Source organism: Solanum dulcamara, chromosome 8, assembly GCF_947179165.1.
Source record: "Solanum dulcamara chromosome 8, daSolDulc1.2, whole genome shotgun sequence".
Lineage (NCBI taxonomy): Eukaryota > Viridiplantae > Streptophyta > Magnoliopsida > Solanales > Solanaceae > Solanum > Solanum dulcamara.
Window position 1 is genome coordinate 63952984 of NC_077244.1, and position 19297 is coordinate 63972280.

General features: G+C 34.7%; 1 protein-coding gene across 1 annotated transcript; it reads left to right on the forward strand.

Annotated features, from left to right (window-relative positions):
- The first annotated feature begins 16655 nt into the window (after positions 1-16655).
- LOC129900057 (uncharacterized) lies at positions 16656-17072 on the forward strand. The gene has a single exon (XM_055975031.1). The coding sequence runs from the start codon at positions 16656-16658 to the stop codon at positions 17070-17072; it is 417 nt and encodes a 138-aa protein (XP_055831006.1).
- The last annotated feature ends 2225 nt before the right edge of the window (positions 17073-19297 follow it).

The window sequence follows — 19297 nt, forward strand, 5'->3', positions numbered from 1 at the left end:
TGTTACATTACAGTTTTACACCGCCAGATGCAGGCGTTACATTTATAAGTTTTACATCGCTGGATATAGGCGTTACTTTACAAGCCTTACACCGCCGGATACAGGCGTTACATTTACAAGTCTTACACCGCCGGATACAGGCGTTACATTACAGTTTTACACTGCCGGATGCAGGCATTACATTTATAAGTTTTACATCGCTGGATACAGGCGTTACTTTACAAGTCTTACACCGCCGGATATAGGCGTTACATTTACAAGTCTTACACCGCCGGATACAGGCGTTACATTTACAAGTTTTACATCGCCGAATACAGGCGTTACATTTACAAGCTCTACACCGACGGATACAAGCGTTTACATTACAATCACTCCGCCAGACGACGGTTTTACATTATAAGGACACCACACTACAACATGGAACTCCTTTTAAGCAACAAACTAGAGCAAGCTAGTGGAATGTCAAGCATCCCTAGCTACGCCAAGGATTCTCTTTCGAAACTCAACTAGACTCGATTTTTCAAGTTTTGAATTTGAATTTGATGCATGACTCTTTCATGTCTCAGCATAACCATGACCCGATACTGAGGCAATTTGTTTTGAAAATTCATGTTCTTTTCTCTACCATAGGACTTTAGTAGAAATTACTATAGAGCATTTCTCATACTGAGTTGGTTTCTTAGAATTACTTTCAACTTAATTTCCCACAACCTAGAATATGCTAATAACCTCAGTTCAAGCGTGATCATATTCGTTTTATTCACGCTAACATCTTCCTACGCCATCACCATGAGAAGTCGGTGTTATCATAATCCAACACTGGGGCAAATTTTGAATTCGATCAAAATTTGTTGTGATTCTACAATCCAGAACTACACACGACCTGATTCTCGTATAACCAGAGATATGTAGGCAACTTGAAACTGAAGTATCGGCCGCAATATTTTTGCAACCCCCACTCGTTTCATTAGGTCCCTACAAGGTTATCTCATCGGTCGGACAAAATCGGCTACTCCGTCAAATTTCTTTGCTCGTCAATTCATCCCTCATTCCCAAGCAAAGAAGGGGCAAGCTGTTGACACCCAATTTTGACCGACCTATAATTATTTTTTATTTTTTTTGAATTACTATCTTAATAGATAAGCATTTTTTAAAATTATTTATATATATATATATATATATTTTATTTTTACAAAAATAATAATAATAATAATAATAATAAAAATTATATATTTTGGCGTTCATAGCTCATAATATATTTTTTCTATTTGTTAATATTATTAACATCTTTTTTTTTACTGTTTATGAAAATAACAAGCTTTGTACATTCAAATATATTTTTTTTTCCGCATTATTTAGTATATATTATACGTGTGTGTGTTTTCTTTGTATAAATATTACTTAATTAAGTATATTTTACCAATTTACTTATTCATATTAATTTGTGCATATTGCATACCTATTTAAGGTTATTACTTAATTAAGTTTATTGTGAATTTTAGTTAATATGTATGTCATATCTATTTTTAGTATATACACAAGTATTTCTTTATAAAATATGTTATTTACTAAGTTTATTTTTTGTAATTTACTTCTTCATATTAATATATACGTATTTAAATAGGTCTTATGTACATATGTATATAAAAGGGTTATTATTTAAGTTTATTATATATTTTAATTTTTTTATGTTAACATACCTATTAAACATCTATTTTTAGTATGTGATATATATAAGTGGCATTTATGTGTATATATACACAAATATTTATATTGTATGTACATGCATATTTACTTTACATATATAATATTATAATTTTATAGATTTATGATTTTACTTATTCAATATGTATTTGACAACTAATTATATGACATTTTATTTGTATGACTACTTATAATTATATCCTAATTAAATTTAATGTAGTTTATTTTTATATCAAATTATAATCTCAACCATAGATTGCATTTTGATCGGACGGCTCTCATTCGTTCTTATCCTTTTTCACACCCCAAAACCCTAAAACTATCTTATTCTCTCTCTACCTCTTTCACCTAATTCTCTCTCTACCTCTTCACCTAACTCTCTCTTTCTATTCATCATCTTCTCAAAAGGAGAAGAAGACAACAACAAGAGTTGTCATCTCCACCACATAGCCGCCACCGACGGCTCTCCCTCTATCTATCCATCGCCGCCTCTTTCTCTCTCTCTCCATCGCCGCCTCTCCCTCTCTGTCCCCGTCACTCTCTTCTCCGCCACCAATGACGGCAAAACGCAGCAGCTCCACCAACGCCGCCAACAGCTTTTCCGCGACACCGACAACTCCGACGACAACAAGATATTGGTATATTTTCATTTAATCTTATTTATATTATATATATAAAGACGTATATTGTGTTTCATGAATAGATCTAAAAATTTATAGTCCTTTTATGATTGTTGTGAATATGATATGTAAATTTATGTTATTGTTGAATTATTTAATATTGATGAATGTGTGATTATTATTATGATTGATGTTATAGTTAATATTTATATGAGAATAATATGTGTATAGTAAATACGATTCATAAGATTATAGTTGCCAAAGATTTTGATTGAGTTGTATATTGATGATTATATATTATACGGTGTAAAAAAATTTATTTTTAAATGAAATGTGTATAATAAGTTTTTTGCTTGGAAGATTTAGATCTTCTTATATTAGACTCTGTTTATAGATTTTGTTTTTTAAAAAATGTGTTGGATTGGTTGTCTACTTCAAATAATTTGTTAAATTTGAGATTCAAAGTTGTTTGTTTAGTTCCTAATCGATTATTATTACAAAGCATATATCTATTTTTTGTTCATGTTAATGTTCATGTTCATGTTCATGTTCATTTTAGTGTTCATATTCATTTTCTTACATTTTAATTATGCACAAAAATATAGTTTATTTTTAGATGTTTACTTGCTTATTAATCGATTAAGATTATTATATATGTTTGTGTTGTTTGTTTTTCTGTCCATGTTTACATTTTTGTTTTTAATTATATACAAGTATAGTTGAGAATTTTTTACAATAAGATTGTTATTATTCACCATTGTATAAAATACATATCTTTTAATTCGGATGTCTATCGGATTAGTTAATTGATAAATGACATCTTGTTTTTCCATTTGAATTTAGAAAGAAGGTTAAGTTTGTTTTACTTAATATGACAATTTTTGTTGATTGAAGTTTTTAGTGTTAAAAATAATTATAGTAATTGTTAATATGATATAATCATTTTGTATTTGTCATAATTAATTTTGTCCCTTTATGAAAGTTTGAAATAAAGTTTGTATCAACTTTAAATATTTTAATGTCCCACCACTTTAAGGTTAATGCTCCACTATTTTGAAATAAAACATCTTTTGAGTGATTTTAGGAGTAAATCTTGGAAAATTGTTATTAATTTAATTGATTGTCCACTTATTTGAAATTTTTTGAAATTAAAGTTTTTGGCTATTTTGTCTTTGTTGACTTGATGGTATTCTTAGCCATAGATTGATCAATATAAGTAGACACAAACACACACACAAAAGAGAAGATGGAAAAAAAAGGAAAAATAAAAAATAAAATGGTATCAGAGCTTGAGGGATGCTGTGGCTCCGTCAAATTTCTTTGCTCGTCAATTCATACCTCATTCCCAAGCAAAGAAGGATGAATTATTTTTGTACATATGTATATAAAAGGGTTATTATTTAAGTTTATTATATATTTTAATTTTTTTATGTTAACATACCTATTAAACATCTATTTTTAGTATGTGATATATATAAGTGGCATTTATGTGTATATATACACAAATATTTATATTGTATGTACATGCATATTTACTTTACATATATAATATTATAATTTTATAGATTTATGATTTTACTTATTCAATATGTATTTGACAACTAATTATATGACATTTTATTTGTATGACTACTTATAATTATATCCTAATTAAATTTAATGTAGTCTATTTTTATATCAAATTATAATCTTAACCATAGATTGCATTTTGATCGGACGGCTCTCATTCGTTCTTATCCTTTTTCACACCACAAAAACCTAAACTATCTTATTCTCTCTCTACCTCTTTCACCTAATTCTCTCTCTACCTCTTCACCTAACTCTCTCTTTCTATTCATCATCTTCTCAAAAGGAGAAGAAGACAACAACAAGAGTTGTCTTCTCTACCACATAGCCGCCACCGACGACTCTCCCTCTCTCTCTCCATCGCCGCCTCTCCCTCTCTCTCTCCGTCACTCTCTTCTCCGCCATCAACGACGGCGAAATGCAGCAGCTCCACCAACGCCGCCAACAGCTTTTCCGCGACACCGACAACTCCGACGACAACAAGATATTGGTATATTTTCATTTAATCTTATTTATATTATATATATAAATACGTATATTGTGTTTCATGAATAGATCTAAAATTTTATAGTCCTTTTATGATTGTTGTGTATATGATATGTAAATTTATGTTATTGTTGAATTGTTTAATATTGATGAATGTGTGATTATTATTATGATTGATGTTATAGTTAATATTTATATGAGAATAATATGTGTATAGTAAATACGATTCATAAGATTATAGTTGCCAAAGATTTTGATTGAGTTGTATATTGATGATTATATATTATACGGTGTAAAAAAATTTATTTTTAAATAAAATGTGTATAATAAGTTTTTTGCTTGGAAGATTTAGATCTTCTTATATTAGACTCCGTTTATAGATTTTGTTTTTAAAAAAAATGTGTTGGGTTGGTTGTCTACTTCAAATGATTTGTTAAATTTGAGATTCAAAGTTGTTTGTTTAGTTCCTAATCGATTAGTATTACAAAGCATATATCTATTTTTTGTTCATGTTAATGTTCATGTTAATGTTCATTTTCTTACATTTTAGTTATGCACAAAAATATAGTTCATTTTTAGATGTTTACTTGCTTATTAATCGATTAAGATTATTATATATGTTTGTGTTGTTTGTTTTTCTGTCCATGTTTACATTTTTGTTTTTAATTATTTTTAAATAAAATGTGTATAATAAGTTTTTTGCTTGGAAGATTTAGATCTTCTTATATTAGACTCCGTTTATAGTAGTGAAGAAATACTATTCCGGTGATTCATATTCTCAAATATAATTTTAGTTCATAGTAGTAAAGAAATACTATTCGGGTGATTCATATACTTCGGGTAGTACACAAAACGTTCCGGCAAGGAGAGAAGCTAGGACTCAAGAGTGTTCATTAAGTCTTTCGGTACCAATTAAAGTTTCGGTTTCCAGGTATGTAAGGCTTTAATGAGAGTATTCCTTCCACTCTCATGTCTAAATTATTTTGATTATATGATAAATTATATTTATTTTCTTTAAGCTCTACTATAAGTTATGTGTGTATTTATCCATGGGTTCTTCCACCCATGTAGTCCAAAAACTCTTTCAATTAAATATCTTGATTTCAAGTAATATTTTCTTATGGTAAATTCTTATTTTTACTTAATAGTATGAATCATGGTTAAACTAATGATTATTGATTTATTTTTATGCAACATAATTTCATATTATGAATTGATGATTTGCAAGTAATTCCTCTATTTATCTATTTAAAGGTTCTTGAAATTCATGGTGAGTTGTTTAAAGCATGATTTTTAATTAATGAATTTCAAAGTATTTATGTATATTTATTTACATACATATTTGCAAGTTGAAGTGATTTGAACCCACCTAGTTTTTACTATATTTTTAATAAAGTTTGACTTGAAAGCTTTGACTCTAAATAAAAGTTTATGAAAGCAATATCTATAATAAAAAAAGGGAGTGTTATGAAATGAAAGAATGATGAAATAATATGAATGATGGATTCTTTATGCAATAAGGACAATTCTTGCATATTTGAATTATCAAATGTTTTAATGAGCTATTCTACCGAATATGATGTTTGAATTCTCAAGTTATATGCTATGAATATTTTGAAGTATTAAACTATTCCGTGGGATTGACTTAGCACCGAATGAGGCATTGAGGTGGGATTCGGTAAGGGAATCCTAGTAGCAACCCCTTGTCTCATTAACTATGTGCCAACATAGGAGCCCTTGTAGGCTTAGGCTAATGGATCCATAAATAGCCCTTAAAGTTAAAGTTAAAGAAATGAATGAAGTTGACGGAGTTCTACCTGGCAAGTAGTCTCCCCGGCCAACGTAGGGGGTTATGTTGGATTCCATGTAATAGCTCGCATGGTCTTAAATGTCGGTTATGGTTATTTTCCCACAAAATGAATGTTTTAAAGGATATCCATATGATTTATTATGCATGTATTACATTATGTTCCATATTACATAAATTTTATAATATTTCCTCAATGTTCATGCATCCTTACATACTTAGTACATTCAAAGTACTAACGCATACTCTTTTGCCTACATGATATCACCATGTAGGGATCGGTGCTCCTCCTCGTTCTCCTCCACGTGGCTAGTTGATATTCCATTGAAGACTACTTTTGGTGAGTTCCCATGTTACGGGAACAATATTCTTTATCTTTCTAGCTTATGATATGTTAAGATATTTTATTATGGCATTTCTTCTATTATGATTGAGCGTGAGCTAGGAACTTGTCTTAGCCCCATTAAATCTAATAGTTAGAGGTATTGTTGGACATATGTAAGTTGAAGATTTATTACTATGATTTCCGCTTGTCTATTTATCATCATTACCTATGAAAGGCTAAAAGAATGCTAAGAGGCTTGTTTGAGGTACTTTCGGGCTTCTCATTCGCCATGTCACATCTAGGCCCTAGGCTTGGGTCATGACAAACTTGGTATCAGAGCTCGAGGTTTTGAATGATCCTTAGAAGTCCAACATACCGCGTCGAATAGGTTCTTGTTCATGGTTGTGAAGTGCGCCACAATTATGAATAAGAGACTATGAGGCGTTTAGGAAAATTTTCACTTCTTTCAAATTCATGTCGTGCCTTAGAGTGTCCTAAGCTTTCCTTTAACTAACGACCCATTTTGTGTTCTCTAGATAATGACTCGTGGAAGACCACCTCGAAGAGCAAGGGTTGACGATGAGGACCAAACTCCTCCAATTCCTAATGCCCAACATCATGAGGATGGGGTAACCCATGCTGAGTTTCACAGTGTTATTACTTTGTTAGCCCAAGTCGTAGCTAACCAAGGGAATCTAGGTGTTCCTCCTCCCCAAATACAAAATCCAGCCTCTAGGATTCAGGATTTCCAAAGGATGAATCCACCCGAGTTCGATGGTTCTAAACTAAATGAGGACCCTATGAAGTTCATTAATGAGGTGTATCAGATTGTGGCTATCATGGGTGTGCCACCAAATGAGAAGGCCGAGCTAGTAGCCTATCAACTCAAAGGTGTGGCTCGAGTGTGGTATGAACAATGGGTTGTTAAGAGGGATAAAGAAATAGGGTCGATAGGATGGGAAGAGTTTAAAGGTGCCTTCCTAGACCGCTTCTTCCCATTGGAGCTAAGGGAGGCCAAAATTCAAGAGTTCATCAACCTCCGTCAAGGGAGTATGAGCGTGAGGGAGTATGCTCTCAAATTCACTAAGTTGTCCAACTATGTTCCCTTCATGGTCTCCGACCCAAGAGCTAGGATGAGCAAGTTTATTTCCAGTGTGTCAAGCTTGGTGTCCAAGGAGTGCAAAACGGCCATGTTGGTCAAGGAGATGGATATCTCTCAGTTAATGACTTACGCAGAATAAATTGAAGAAGAGAAGCTTAGAGAGAGATCAAGGGGGTTCAAAAAGGCTAGAGTGGATGGTGGAGGGTTTAACCCTCAAAGGTCCGATTATGATAACAATGGCAAAGGCCAAGGTGGGCAACGATTTATGGGACAAGGTTCCATCAATACTTCTCCTCCAAGGTTCAACAAGGACAAGAGTGGTAAACCAATGATTCCAAGAGAGAATGTTACTACTCAAACTTTCCCTGCTTGCAAGAAGTGTGGAAGGACTCACAAAGGGGAATGCTTAGCCGGCTCCAATGCATGCTTTAAGTGTGGCAAGCTGGGCCACCATGCTAAGGATTGTAGAGATGGTGGTGGTAGGACTCAAGGACAAATTGCTCATGGTCAACAAGTCCAAGGAGGTGTCCAACGCACCAACCTCTTTTACGCCTTGCATGGGAGACAAGAGATTGATGATGCACCCAATGTTATTACCGGTATGTTAAAGGTCTTTTCTTTTGATGTATATGCACTATTAGATCTGGGTGCAAATTTATCTTTTGTTACTCCATTCCTTGCTAATAGATTTGATGTTTTACCTGAAATGTTATTAGAGCCTTATTTGGTGTCTACCCCTGTTGGTGAGTCAGTTATTGCTAGAAAGGTCTATAGGGGTTGCCTTGTGTCTATCTTACATAAATTTATTCCTTGTGATCTTATTGAGCTTGACATGATAGATTTCGATGTCATTCTTGGGATGGATTTGTTACATGCATCTTATGCTTCCATAGATTGTAGGAATCGTCGAGTCAAATTCCAATTTCCAAATGAGCCTGTTATTGAATGGCAGGGTCATGATTCGGTGGTGAAGGGTCAGTTTATTTCTTATCTTAAGGCCCGCAAAATGATTTCTAAGGGATGTATTTACCATATTGTGAGGGTTAGGGATGTCAACTCCAAAAGTCCTCCTCTTGAGTCAGTTCCTATAGTCAATGAATTCCCCGATGTCTTTCCTGATGACCTTCCCGGTGTCCCTCCCGAAAGAAAAGTTGATTTTGGTATTGATCTCCTCCCCGATACCCAACCTATCTCTATTCCTCCTTACCGCATGGCCCCAGCAGAATTGAAAGAGCTGAAGGAACAATTAAAGGACTTGTTAGAGAAGGGGTTCATAAGACCAAGTATTTTGCCATGGGGTGCTCCTATTCTATTTGTAAGAAAGAAGGATGGGTCACTTCGAATGTGCATAGACTACCGGCAATTAAATAAGATGACCATTAAGAACAAGTACCTACTCCCTAGAATAGATGACTTATTTGATCAATTACAAGGGGCAAGTCACTTCTCCTAGATCGACCTTCGGTCCTGCTACCACCAACTACGGGTAAGGGAGTGTGACATTCCCAAAACAGCCTTCCAAACAAGGTATGGTCACTATGAGTTTGTGGTGATGAGTTTTGGGTTGACGAATGCACCGGCGGTGTTTATGGACTTGATGAATAGGGTGTTCAAAGCTTACCTTGATACATTTGTAGTAGTCTTTATTGATGATATTTTAATTTACTCTCGGGGTGAGGAAGAACATAAAAATCACTTGAGAGTTGTGCTTCAAACATTGAGGGATAAACAATTATTTGCAAAATTTAGTAAGTGTGAATTTTGGTTAAAGGAGGTAGCATTTCTTGGTCACGTAGTGTCCGGTGATGGAATCAAGGTTGATCCTAAGAAAATAGAGGCAGTCAAAAATTGGCCTAGACCATTATCTCCTTCAGACATTAGGAGCTTCTTAGGTCTAGCTGGGTACTATAGACGGTTCGTCAAAGGCTTTTCTTCCATCTCATCTCCTATGACAAAATTGACCCAAAAGAAATCCAAATTCATATAGACAGATGAGTGTGAGAAGAGTTTCCAGACCTTAAAAGATCGACTTACCTCTGCTCCTATTTTGACTCTCCTAGAAGGATTAGAAGGGTTTGTAGTTTATTGTGATGCTTCAAAGATTGGTTTAGGTTGTGTCTTAATGCAAAAAGGCAAGGTAATAGCCTATGCTTCTAGGCAATTAAAGGTGCATGAGCGCAACTACCCTACCCATGACCTTGAATTGGCGGCCGTTGTTTTTGCTCTGAAGATTTGGAGGCATTACCTCTATGGGGTGCATGTGGATGTGTATACTGATTATAAGAGTCTTCAATATGTGTTCACCCAAAAGGACCTTAATCTAAGGCAAATAAAGTGGCTAGAACTCCTTAAGGACTATGACATGAGTGTGCACTATCATCCAGGTAAAGCCAATATGGTTGCTGATGCACTTAGTAGAGTGTCTATGAGGAGTGTGGCCCATGTGGATGAAAGGAAGAGGGAGTTGGTGAAAGATGTTCACCGATTGGCTAGATTAGGGGTGAAGTTGGGTAGTACTAATGATGGGGGTATGGTTGTTCAAAATAGGTCTGGATCCTCTTTGGTGGTGGATGTTAAAACAAAGCAAGATCTTGACCCAAAGTTTATTGAGTTAAAGAATTTGGTAAAGGAAAAGAAGATAGAGGTCTTTTCCTAAGGGGGAGATGGGGTTCTATACTACCAAGGTCGGATATGTGTTCCAAATGTTGATGGCCTAAGGAGTTTGATCTTGATGGAGGCTCATAATTCTAGATACTCTATTCATCCTGGTTCAACAAAAATGTACCGAGACTTAAAGGAGTTGTATTGGTGGGGTGGCATAAAGAAGGACATAGCAAGGTTTGTGTCCGAATGTACAAATTGCCAACAAGTGAAGGCCGAACATCAAAGATCGGGTGGACTATTTCAAGACATTGAAATCCCTACTTAGAAGTGGGAAGATGTGAATATGGATTTTGTAGTGGGTTTGCCTCATACCCGGAAGCGTCATGACTTGATTTGGGTAATTGTTGATAGAATAACTAAGTCAGCTCACTTTCTACCGATTAAAACTTCCTATAGTGCTGAAGACTATGCCAAGTTATATATTCGGGAGTTGGTGAGGTTGCATGGTGTGCTATTATCCATTATTTCGGATCGTGGTACCCAATTCACTTCACACTTCTGGAGATCATTTCAAAAAGGCCTTGGTACTAAGGTAAAGTTGAGCACAGCATTCCATCCTCAAACGGATGGGCAAGCCGAAAGGACGATTTAAACACTAGAGGATATGTTAAGGGCTTGTGTGTTGGAGTTTAAAGGGAATTGGGATGATCATCTACCTCTCATTGAGTTTGCCTATAATAATAATTACCACTCAAGTATTGAGATGGCGCCATTTGAAGCTTTGTATGAGAGACGATGTAGATCACCAGTTGGTTGGTTCGAAGTAGGTGAGATGACCTTGTTGGGCCTCGATTTGGTACTTGATACTTTAGAAAAGGTGAAGATTATTAGAGAAAGGTTGAAGGTGGCTCAAAGTCGTCAAAAGTCCTATTCTGACACTAGAAGAAAGGATCTTGAGTTTAATGTGGACGATTGGGTGTATCTAAAGGTTTCACCCATGAAAGGTGTGGTTTGATTTGGTAAGAAAGGGAAATTGAGCCCTAGATATGTAGGGCCTTATAGAATCGTGAGACGTGTTGGTAAGGTTGCATATGAGTTGGAATTACCATTGGAAATGGCCATGGTTCATCCGGTGTTTCACGTGTCTATGTTTAAAAAATGTGTGGGTGATTCTAGTTCCATTGTACCTATGGGAGTAGTGAATATTGAAGAAAACTTGACCTATGAAGAAGTTCCTGTGGAAATTTTGGACCGGCAAGTTAAGAGATTGAGGAACAAAGAAGTTGCATCTGTTAAAGTCCTTTGGAGGAATCAACAAATAGAAAGTGCAACATGGGAAGCGGAAGCGGATATGATTAAGAGATACCCTCATCTTTTTCCCTCTACCCAAACCTAAGGTATTAAGTTGCCCTTGCTCAATTACTTGAAATCTTTACATCTCAACTTTTCTTGTCATATGCTTGCAAAATTATGAAATATATTTTAAACGATATTTTAAATTACACTGTTGTATTAATGATAGGTTGTTTGTTAACACTCTACTCTACTCAAGCTAAGTCTTTTCTCATTCGAGGACGAATGGTCCCAAGGGGGAGATAATGTAACATCCCCTAAAAACGTTGTATACGATGTTTCAATTTTCGCATAAACATGATATAGCCTCTGTATTTTGGGCATAACTTTTCATAGGAATATCAAAATTAAGTGATTCAAATTTCTTAGTAACCACAAGATCATTACCTACAACCTTTATGAAGACCATATTTTAAGATTCGGAGGTTAAGTAGGTCAAATAAATTAATTTTTGTAAGGTAGAATGTTGTGACGGAAATGAGTATTTATAGAAGAAAAATCATATCTCACTGTAGGTTTATCCAAATTGGTTGATTCTTGAACGGTATGAAACTAGACTTTCATATCTACAATTCTTATGGAGACACCAAATCCTAATAAGGAATTTATCTTATTCAAACGTAGCTCCCAAAACGAGTACTCTGTCAAAGATAACTCATTTTACCTACCATAGAAAGATCTAGATACATTTGACATCACTCATGACATAAATTGTCCTCCATTTAACATCATCCATGACATCAATATATTCTACTAAATTTTCAGATTTTTATTTATAATTATTTTATTTATTGTTAGGTCCTCTTTCCCACCTATAAATACCCACCTTATTTCCTCATTTTATTCATCAAGCTTTCTCAAGCAAATCTTCTCTCTATACACTTCTTTACACATTCTCAAATATAGTTTTAGTTCTTAGTAGTGAAGAAATACTATTCCGGTAATTCATATATTCCGGGTAGTACACAAAACGTTCCGGCAAGGAGAAAAGCTAGGACTCAAGAGTGGTCATTAAGTCTTCCGGTACCAACTAAAGCTTCGGTTTCCAAGTATGTAAGGTTTCAATGAGAGTATTCCTTCCACTCTCATGTCTAAATTATTTTGATTATATGATAAATTATATTTTTTTTAAGCTCTACTCTAAGTTATGTGTGTATTTATCCATGGGTTCTTCCACCCATGTAGTCCAAAAACTCTTTCAATTAAATATCTTGATTTCAAATAATATTTTCTTATGGTAAATTCTTATTTTTACTTAATAGTATGAATCATTATTAAACTAATGATTATTGATCTATTTTGATGCAACATAATTTCATATTATGAATTGATGATTTGCAAGTAATTCCTCTATTTATCTATTTAAAGGTTCTTGAAATTCATGGTGGGTTGTTTAAAGCATGATTTTTAATTAATGGATTTCAAAGTATTTATGTATATTTATTTACATACATATTTGCAAGTTGAAGTGATTTGAACCCACCTAGTTTTACTATGTTTTTAATAAAGTTTGACTTGAAAGCTTTGACTCTAAATAAAAGTTTATGAAAGCAATATCTATGATAAAAAAAGGAGTCTTATGAAATGAAAGAATGATGAAATGATATGATGAAAAAAGGACTCATATCATTAATTTGATATGAGTTATTTTTCTTCCTTTGTCGCTTTGTATGCTATCAGAATGTTTGAGAGTATATAAGGTACCCAAAGACTTTTGCTTCACTAGAAGGGACTTAAGTCATGCGATTACAACTCAATTTTTCATTGTCTTGTATCAATCCATCACTTTTAATGAGATTTTTTATTTATGCATTATCCATCTTGTTGCATGCTTAGTGTTTTGACAAATACTTCTTATCTAGTCATCAAATCTGTTGATTGACCACGCTAGAATTTTATTTTATCAAGATGAATACAAAAATGTAAATTGTTGCCCAAATTTCTATTCCCTCAGCCTCCATGGTTTTGGTTCATTGGTAAGGGCATATCCAGAGTATGATTGGTGGGTGCACATCACGTGTGTGAACTCTTCCATTGACACAAATTATGGTATTTAAGTAGGAGTATGATAAAGAGACAAATCCATATCCCTCTCCCCCTCCCCCGAGCTTCGAATCTATGGACTAGGGTTGGGCCAAAAAAATTGTTCTTTATGTGTTTACACATACAGTCAAAGAGCTCAAGTCTAACAGTCCAATCTATTCCACGCCTCTCACGTACTATGATTTTAGCTAGCATTTCGAATTCAACTGACTTGTTCTGGGGCTTACGTAAACCTCCAATTAGTAGCAACTGATTTTTTTTCTTTCGCAAGAAAAACACCAGGTCAGCTGACAATTTAAGTTAGTTGAACACTTCCCACAGTGCAGTCATCACATAGTTCTGATAACATTACCAATAAGGTGCTTATCTAGTGCTTATCTGTAAAGTCATCAAAAGATTTAGAAAGGCTTCTTATGAATTTTTGATGTTATGATTCCTTGTTTGAGTTAATAACTTAATTCAATCAAATTTATCATAAGATTCAAGGATCAGGTATGTGTGTGGCAAACTTAAATAATATGATCTATATACTTCAAATTGGAGTTTGGGAGAAGATTTTGATAATGATTAAATCCAAGTAATTTAGATTTGTTTCATAATTTCAAATGACCTAACTCCTATGTAAGGACTGACTTGTACGTTATTCATCACCAATGTAACATCCCCTAAAAACGTTGTATACGATGTTTCAATTTTCGCATAAACATGATATAGCCTCTGTATTTTGGGCATAACTTTTCATAGGAATATCAAAATTAAGTGATTCAAATTTCTTAGTAACCACAAGATCATTACCTACAACCTTTATGAAGACCATATTTTAAGATTCGGAGTTTAAGTAGGTCAAATAAATTAATCTTTGTAAGGTAGGATGCTGTGACGGAAATGAGTGTTTATAGAAGAAAAATCATATCTCACTGTAGGTTTATCCAAATTAGTTGATTCTTGAACGATATGAAACTAGACTTCCATATCTACAATTCTTATGGAGACACCGAATCCTAATAAGGAATTTATCTTATTCAAACGTAGCTCCCAAAACGAGTATTCTGTCAAAGATAACTCATTTTACCTACCATAGAAAGATCTAGATACATTTGACATCACTCATGACATAAATTGTCCTCCATTTAACATCATCCATGACATCAATATATTCTACTAAATTTTCAGATTTTTATTTATAATTATTTTATTTATTGTTAGGTCCTCTTTCCCACCTATAAATACCCACCTTATTTCCTCATTTTATTCATCAAGCTTTCTCAAGCAAATCTTCTCTCTATACACTTCTTTACACATTCTCAAATATAGTTTTAGTTCTTAGTAGTGAAGAAATACTATTCCGGTAATTCATATATTCCGGGTAGTACACAAAACGTTCCGGCAAGGAGAAAAGCTAGGACTCAAGAGTGGTCATTAAGTCTTCCGGTACCAACTAAAGCTTCGGTTTCCAAGTATGTAAGGTTTCAATGAGAGTATTCCTTCCACTCTCATGTCTAAATTATTTTGATTATATGATAAATTATATTTATTTTCTTTAAACTCTACTCTAAGTTATGTGTGTATTTATCCATGGGTTCTTCCACCCATGTAGTTCAAAAACTCTTTCAATTAAATATTTTGATTTCAAGTAATATTTTCTTATGTTAATTCTTATATTTACTTAATAGTATGAATCATGGTTAAACTAATGATTATTGCTCTATTTTGATGCAACATAATTTCATATTATGAATTGATGATTTGCAAGTAATTCCTCTATTTATCTATTTAAAGGTTCTTGAAATTCATGGTGAGTTGTTTAAAGCATGATTTTTAATTAATGAATTTCAAAGTATTTATGTATATTTATTTACATACATATTTGCAAGTTGAAGTGATTTGAACCCACCTAGTTTTATTATGTTTTTAATAAAGTTTGACTTGAAAGCTTTGACTCCAAATAAATGTTTATGAAAGCAATATCTATGATCAAAAAGGGAGTCTTATGAAATGATAGAATGATGAAATGATATGAATGATGGATTCTTTATGCAATAAGGACAATTCTTGCATATTTGAATTATCAAATGTTTTAATGAGCTATTCTACCGAATATGATGTTTGAATTCTTAAGTTATATGCTATGAATATTTTGAAGTATTAAACTATTCCGTGGGATTGACTTAGCACCGAATGAGGCATTGAGGTGGGATTCGGTAAGGGAATCCTAGTAGCAACCCCTTGTCTCATTAACTATGTGCCAACATAGGAGCCCTTGTAGGCTTAAGCTAATGGATCCATAAATAGCCCTTAAAGTTAAAGTTATTGAAATGAATGAAGTTGACGGAGTTCTACCTGGCAAGTAGTCTCCCCGGCCAACATAGGGGGTTATGTTGGATTCCATGTAATAGATCGCATGGTCTTAAATGTCGGTTATGGTTAATTTTCCACAAAATGAATGTTTTAAAGGATATATATATGATTTATTATGCATACATTAAATTATGTTCCATATTACATAAATGTTTTAATGTTTCCTCAATGTTCATGCATCCTTACATACTTAGTACATTCAAAGTACTAATGCATACTCTTTTGCCTACATGATATCACCATGTAGGGATCAGTGCTCCTCCTCATTCTCCTCCACGTGGCTAGTTGATATTCCATTGAAGACTACTTTTGGTGAGTTCCCATGTTCCGGGAACAATACTCCTTTATCTTTCTAGTTTATGATATGTTAAGATATTTTATTATGGCATTTCTTCTATTATGATTGAGGGTGAGCTAGGAACTTGTCTTAGCCCCATTAAATCTAATAGTTAGAGGTATTGTTGGACATATGTAACTTGAAGATTTATTATGATTTCCGCTTGTTTATTTATCATCATTACTTATGAAAGGCTAAAAGAATGCTAAGAGGCTTGTTTGAGGTACTTTCGGGTTCCTCATTCGCCATGTCACGTCTAGGCCCTAGGCTTGGGTCGTGAAAAGAAGTTACCATATGCTCTGCTTGGTTATCATACCACAATCAGAACTTCTACTGGGGCAACTCCTTATATGTTGGTTTATGGTTCAGAAGCAGTAATACCTGTTGAAGTGGAAATACCATCTTTAAGGATTATTCAAGAGGTCGGTTTAGATGATGCAGAATGGATTCGCAGCAGGATTGAACAGTTGATGCTCATTGATGAGAAAAGAATGGATGCAGTTTATCATGGTCAACTTTACCAAAACAGGATGGCCAAAGCATTTAACAAGAAAGTCAAGCCTCGACAGTTCACACCAGGACAATTAGTATTGAAGAAGACATTTCCTCACCAAGGAGAAGCTAAGGGGAAATTTGCACCAAACTGGCAAGGTCCTTACATGGTTCATAGAGTATTATCCGGGAGAGCAGTAATCTTAGCAGAAATGGATGGCACAGTGAGCACGAAGCCAATCAACTCAGACTCCATCAAAAAATACTACATCTGAAGACATCAAGACTGGCTTTCATTTTTTTTTACTCTTAAATTCCATGTAAACAGAACTACGTCTCGACCTGACTTCCCACGGTGGGGTACGTAGGCAGCCCACATCGGGTTCGGTCCTCTTTTAGAAAATCCAAAAACATCATTTCCATGTATTTAGAACTACGCTCGACCTGACTTCCCTCGGCGGGATATGTAGGCAATCCTTGCCGGATTTGGTCCCTTTATAGTTTCACTTTTCTATTATACTCGAACTACGTCCTGACCTGATTCCACTTGGATACGTAGGCAGCCTGAGTCAGGCTCGGTCATTGCTTCATATATTTTTATTCTTATATTTACCCCTTTGTAATTGAACTACGTCCTGACCTGATTCCACTTGGATACGTAGGCAGCCTGAGTCAGGCTCAGTCATTGTATTGCATAATGTTCGTTTCTTATCCTCGAACTACGTGCAGACCTGATTCCCATTTGGGGATACGTAGGCAACCTTAAGGGTTCGGTCATACCTTAGAAAACTCTCCTTTAGTTAGGTATCATTAGAACGTGAAGGATCTCGCGAATAAGTCAAGAGAAGCATCGTCAGAAGACAAGACTACAAGAAAGATTACATTTGGATATGGAGAAGCACGATGGACTCCAAATCATGTCATAACCTTAAGATGATCAAGGATTACTCTCTCTCTCTCTCTCTCTATATATATATATATATATATATATATATATGATATACTCTTTTGTCAAAAAACAAACTATTATTTTTATTTATTTATTTTTATTCATTTATTTACTTATTTACTTATTTACTTATTATTTTTAAAAAAAATGCTTTTCTACTATTCCACCTAATAAGTCTCTAGGTTAAGATTACTACGGACGGACTATAGAGGTATTGGAGGTTCCCGGCGACGAGGCCTGAATCAGCGAGTCGATACAAATCAACACCCCCTCCCAAACTAAAATTTTCTTTAAGCGCAGGAAAACAGAAGATCGAGGAAGACAACCTCAAGTCTAGAGGATGACTGCAGACGCCATTCGACTTCTCAAAATCATAAGCCAAAATATTCTTCCCTTACTTTATTTATCAGAAATACTTTATACTTCGATGTGCTGTCTAAAGGATTTCCCTTTAAATCTTTGTAGGTACGATCGAGATCCGGATCAAAACACTGAAGACAAGGGGGCCCCCATAGGATAAATAGGATAGTTTACTTTTGTCAAATATAACTCCATCAATTGGAGCTTGTCTTCTAACCTCGTCAACAACTCCTCCGTCGGAGAATATCGTCTAACTGCGTCAAATAAGCTCCCTTGATTGGAGAACGCCATCTAACACCATTCAAAACTCCGCCGACCGGAGGCTGTATATAGCAATCACCGTTCGAACTTCGAACATCGAAGATTGTATATAGCGAACACCATGCAAACTCTGCCGTTTGGAGATCATATATAGCAAAACGTCGTCAAAACTCCGCCATCTCGAGGCTGTACAAAGCAAACATCATTCAAACTCCGTCGATCGGAGGCTGTATATAGCAAACATCATTCAAACTTCAACGTCTGAAGACTGTATATAACAAATATCGTCCAAATTTTGACGTCTGGAGGCTGTATATACCAAATAGTCCAAACTCCACCATCTGGAGGTTGTATATAGCAAACCTCGTCAAACTTCTTCGATCAGGAGCATGTATACTACAACGTCGTACATCTACAGTTAAATTTACATTACCAGTTTTACACCGCCGGATACAGGCGTTACTTTACAATCTCTACACCACCGGATACAGGCGTTACATTACAGTTTTACATCGCTGGATACAGGCGTTACATTTACAAGTTTCACACCGCCGGATACAGGCGTTACTTTGCAGTTTTACATCGCCAGATACAGGCGTTACATTGCAGTTTTACATCGCCGAATACAGGCATTACATTTACAAGTTTCACACCGCCGGATACAGGCATTACTTTGCAGTTTTACATCGCCAGATACAGGCGTTACATTATAGTTTTACACCGCCGGATACAGGCGTTACATTACAGTTTTACACCGCCGGATGCAGGCGTTACATTTATAAGTTTTACATCGCCGGATATAGGCGTTACTTTACAAGTCTTACACCGCCGGATACAGGCGTTACATTTACAAGTCTTACACCGCCGGATACAGGCGTTACATTACAGTTTTACACCACCGGATGCAGGCATTACATTTATAAGTTTTAC